This window comes from Curcuma longa, unplaced genomic scaffold (genome assembly GCF_044706935.1).
Source record: "Curcuma longa cultivar G26 ecotype Majalengka, Jawa Barat unplaced genomic scaffold, ITB_CL_G26_1.1 contig_25199, whole genome shotgun sequence".
In the NCBI taxonomy this organism is placed as follows: Eukaryota; Viridiplantae; Streptophyta; class Magnoliopsida; order Zingiberales; family Zingiberaceae; genus Curcuma; species Curcuma longa.
The window spans coordinates 1-4,436 of NW_027432678.1; the positions used below are offsets into that span (position 1 = coordinate 1).

General features: G+C 36.6%; 1 protein-coding gene across 1 annotated transcript; it reads left to right on the forward strand.

Moving 5' to 3' along the window:
- The first annotated feature begins 927 nt into the window (after nucleotides 1-927).
- Nucleotides 928-3,751, forward strand: LOC141818529 (protein MEI2-like 2). Its single transcript, XM_074706015.1, has 6 exons — nucleotides 928-1,018; nucleotides 1,113-2,139; nucleotides 2,220-2,304; nucleotides 2,387-2,455; nucleotides 2,609-2,788; nucleotides 3,209-3,751. Exons 1-6 carry the CDS (start codon nucleotides 928-930, stop codon nucleotides 3,338-3,340), a joined length of 1,584 nt encoding a protein of 527 aa, XP_074562116.1. The 3' UTR covers nucleotides 3,341-3,751.
- Nucleotides 3,752-4,436: the final 685 nt, after the last annotated feature.

Below are 4,436 nucleotides of genomic sequence, written 5' to 3' on the forward strand. Positions count from 1 at the left end.
GCTCCTTAGTCCTTCATAAAATGAGGGTAAAATTTTAATTTGTGTTTACTGTTTTAGCTACATGTCTCTTTTTCAATAATGTTTCTGTTTTTCTCTTTTGCAAGCTTTCACTAACCAACGTAGCTTTCTCAAACAGTTAAAAATTCTACTCATATCTAGAGAAATTCATATAGTTGAATTTCTGTTTAAAGTGCACTAATAATACTCCAATCCACCTTTTCTTTTCACATGCCTCAAGTATGACTTTTTTTAACATTCTATGAGAGTATGGTTTGAAATTCTATTCATTTGATTATTCCCATATACTTCCTGTTGTCTCTCACCCTTGTGTTTTTATGGTTCCTCTTGGTAGTTTGGTTTCTCTCATTTTCTTCTAAGTTCTGAGAATCTGCTTCATGTCATTGAAAAATAGTTGATGCATTGGCTAATTGAATTTTACATTTTAGCATTCTCTTCGCAGGATATTGGTTTAGTGTTTTTTTGTCTTTATTCGGACATGGTGATTGATGTTTCATTGTCTGGTATGTTTAGGTTTCTACAAATTAACAGCATTAGATTCTTAGTAATGTTGGGTCCTGAAAGAAAAATCAAGGATTCTTATATATCAAAGAACCCTATCTCCTACACTAAGTGTCAATTCGTGGAGTCTATGGCAAGTGAAAATTTTATTAGTTGAACCAGGAAGTGTAGGGGTGTCTATGATTCCAGAGTTCAATAATTCAGATGCAAATAGTTTACATACCAGTGTGTTCAACTTGTAAACCTATTGGCTAGACTAGATCAATCAATTTAACTTCTTCATGATTGTTTCCCTCTGAATGACTTTTTTTTTCATAATTTCTATTTGCACATTGTGATAGTAAATGTTGGCAAGCAATTGCTTTTTTTTCTCTCTTGAGATGCTAAAATCTCAATCTGCCTAACAGCATGATACAACAACTGACTAATGAATTGGAACAAGATGAATCTAGAGTTTTTCGGCATCATGGAGGCTCCCCAATTGGGAATTCACCTCCAGGTATGGTTGCTAATGCAGTCCTGACTGTAGATATGGCTGTTTAAATTTTTACAAACTCTGTCTCAATACTTAATGAGTTTCATTTGAATGACAGGTCCATGGACACAATTTGGTAGCCCAAATGATAAGAATTCCTTACAATTTCTCAGTAGGTCTCCTAATGGGGGACCAATAAGCCCTATTGGGAGCAACCATTTGCCTAGATTAAGCTCGCCTATTGGGAGTAACCATTTGCCTGGATTAAGTTCCCCTATTGGGAGTAACCATTTGCCTGGATTAAGTTCTGCATTTCCTTCAATGATGTCAAATTCTGTTAAGATTGCACCAATTGGCAAGGACCAGAATAGGGGCAGTCATGCCGACCAAGTAATCTCTAATAGCAGCGCTTTACATGGAAGTGGATATCAGCTTTCTCACTCATTTCCTGATCATAGTCAAGGAGTAGTAATCCCCTCTCCAGGAAACTCTACTTCTCTCAGTTCAATTCCAAATGCATCTGATGTTGGAACACTAAGTGGCCCACAGTTCCTATGGGGTAATTCGACTACACACACGGAGAATAAGTCTTCTTGGCAACCTCGTGGTACTGGAGGTTCAATAATGTCAAATGGGCAAGGGCAAGGGCAAAGCTTTCTCTATTCAAATCCTCATGGCTCCTTCCTTGGTTCATCGCTAGGCCAACATCTCCATCATGTCGGATCAGCTCCATCTGTTGTTCCTTTCGAAAGACAGTATGGATATGTCTCTGAGTCTCCAGAGACATCCTTCATGAGTCAGTTTGAGTATAGAAACAATTTGATTAAGCGTAATGGTGGGACTTCACTTATGGGTATGAATCCTCAAGGCATGATGAGTCAAGGTATCATATCTGGAAACATAGTAGAACCAAATGTGAGAATGATGCCTGCTCAGAGATTCGGGCCTATGGTTTTCAGTAATGCTCCATTTTCTGGATTAAATTCCATGGGCATTGATGGTCTAGTTGATAGGAGCCGCAGTCGTCGAGTTGACAATCAAGGGAGCCAGGCAGATAACAAGAAGCTGTATCAGCTTGATTTGGAAAAGATTATCATGGGCGAAGACACACGAACAACAATAATGATAAAAAACATTCCAAACAAGTAAATTTGAAGTTATCAATCTTATGCTCTTTATCAATCAACAACTTGAAATCTAAGTTTGATATTTACTTGCTCTTTAGGTACACCTCAAAGATGCTTTTAGCTGCAATTGATGAAACTCATAAAGGCACTTATGACTTTCTCTACTTGCCAATTGATTTTAAGGTAATTCAGCCCGGAATTCTTTTTATAGCTAATTGATTGTAAGAATACCTTCTTTAGCTAAAATAGCAGTTGGTTCATGCAGAATAAATGCAATGTGGGTTATGCATTTATAAACATGGCATCCCCTTCGCACATCGTCTCCTTTTATGAGGTTTGTTTTGCTCCCTATTTGACTACTTTCTAGTTGTGGCTACTTTTTGAAGTGATTATTAATCAATGAGATTATGGAAGTATAACTCAGCTTGCTGACCAACAAAATCTTTTAAGTTGGGAAACTTCAATCAACTACTTTTGGCATGCACAGGCATTCAATGGAAAGAGGTGGGAGAAGTTTAATAGCGAGAAAGTTGCTTCTCTGGCTTATGCAAGAATCCAGGGTAGACCAGCCCTTGTCGCCCACTTCCAGAACTCGAGCTTGATGAACGAAGATAAGAGATGTCGGCCCATTCTTTTTGATTCTGAGGGAGCTGAGGCTGGTGATCAGGTAAAGGCCTTTCCTCAGTTATTTGGAAGAGTAGTTTCACTATGGTTTTCTCTTTTATATTGTTAAAACCAATGATGAAATGTCTGATTATGACCATTCAAATGGGACAGTTAGTCTTTCAATTTTGACTTCATGTTTTAACCTATTTTCTCCCTTTTGTGGTTTCTTATTCTATTTTATTTTCCACCTAACCACATTTGTTTAGTTGCTAATTTACCCTATCAACAGTGCTTTAAATGATTCCAAATGGCAAAATTCTCATTATACTGGTCATGTTTTGGATATATAGGTGCTGATATCTCTCACTTCTTACCCTCATTGCTAGTCACACGCTTCCTTTGGATTTCACAAAGAATGTTTCAAGCTGGTCACTTTTTCTATTGTGTTGATGATTGCTAACATGTTAGATGGTTTTCACAGGAACTCTTTATCATGAACATACAAGATGGGACTATTCCAATGCGCGATTCTGGAAGTCCACCGGGTAGCAGTTCAAACGAGAAGTCAGAGAAAAACACTTTACCTATTAGCATTACTGGCTCAGAAAGCTAGTATTCTTCACCTCAACCATGCATCTGAGTACTAACATATCCATCCGTTTATAATTGTAAATTCCTCCGAGGCCGAAAGCTGCCAATGCAATTTGCATCAAATGGTGTGGCACACTTTTGAAGCCACATCCATCATCTTCCTATCAAGTGAAGCAGAGGGACTGGATCCCTTGTACATATACTAGTTGTTAATGTGATGTGAATAAATAATGATGAACTGTACATGCTAGTTGAAGGCCAATCTTGAGATGCACATTGCTACCTCTAGGGCATGGTATTGATCTTTTTCCCCTCAACCTTTTGTGAGACTCTAAATTATTGTAGTGTCAAGGTAAAATGTAAGGGGAAGGGATATGTTCTGAAACTAGTAAACAAATTGTGCAGTATGGACTTGAATTTATTGAACTTCCAATGTACTTTTTGTAAGGTGGATAGAAGATGTGCACAATCTGAATGAGTTTTTTTTCTTCGAGTATTCAATGATTTAGAAGTCAATAAAGTTTAGCTCTTGGAGCAAGCAAAATTTGTTGGAAATGATGTGGAAATGGTGATCCATTAGCAATCATTTTTCATGGTTAAGTTAACCAAAGTGTTTTAGAAGGTTATGCTTTAGATATCTACTATGCACTTTGCTAAGTTAACCTAGCACCAAATGGATGCCACATCAAAATTTCTAACATTAGAATATACAATTTTAGAATAATTTATAAACATAAATATATTCACAAGGATTCACTTCCAAGGTGCTGTGCTGTCATTTAAATGAGCAACTATTTCTTGTCCTTTTGTTGACTCATAATATATTGGTGTGAGTTGATAACTAAACTAAAGTGCACACCAACACTCATCCGTACACATAATCATATTCTTCCAACAACTTAATTATTGACAAGATGGTTTACCACGACAAGGCACTTACTTTGCTTTTAATATGTTTTTCCCTTTTGATAGTACAACTGGATTTATTTTTATAATATCTATTAGGACATGTGCGAACGAATGAATAACTTGGATTACTTTTTATCTTTGATGTTGTGTTCATCATTTAAATGTGAGATAAAAATTTTGATTTAAATAAGATTCTACCTGCATAATTT

What these genes read in the sequence shown, in the direction of transcription:
- LOC141818529 (XM_074706015.1), top strand. Translation starts at nt 928, where the DNA reads ATGATACAACAACTGACTAATGAATTGGAACAAGATGAATCTAGAGTT. An exon ending in ATAAAAAACATTCCAAACAA is followed by an intron (nt 2,140 to 2,219) that starts GTAAATTTGAAG and finishes CTTGCTCTTTAG; the next exon opens with GTACACCTCAAAGATGCTTT. An exon ending in ACTTGCCAATTGATTTTAAG is followed by an intron (nt 2,305 to 2,386) that starts GTAATTCAGCCC and finishes TGGTTCATGCAG; the next exon opens with AATAAATGCAATGTGGGTTA.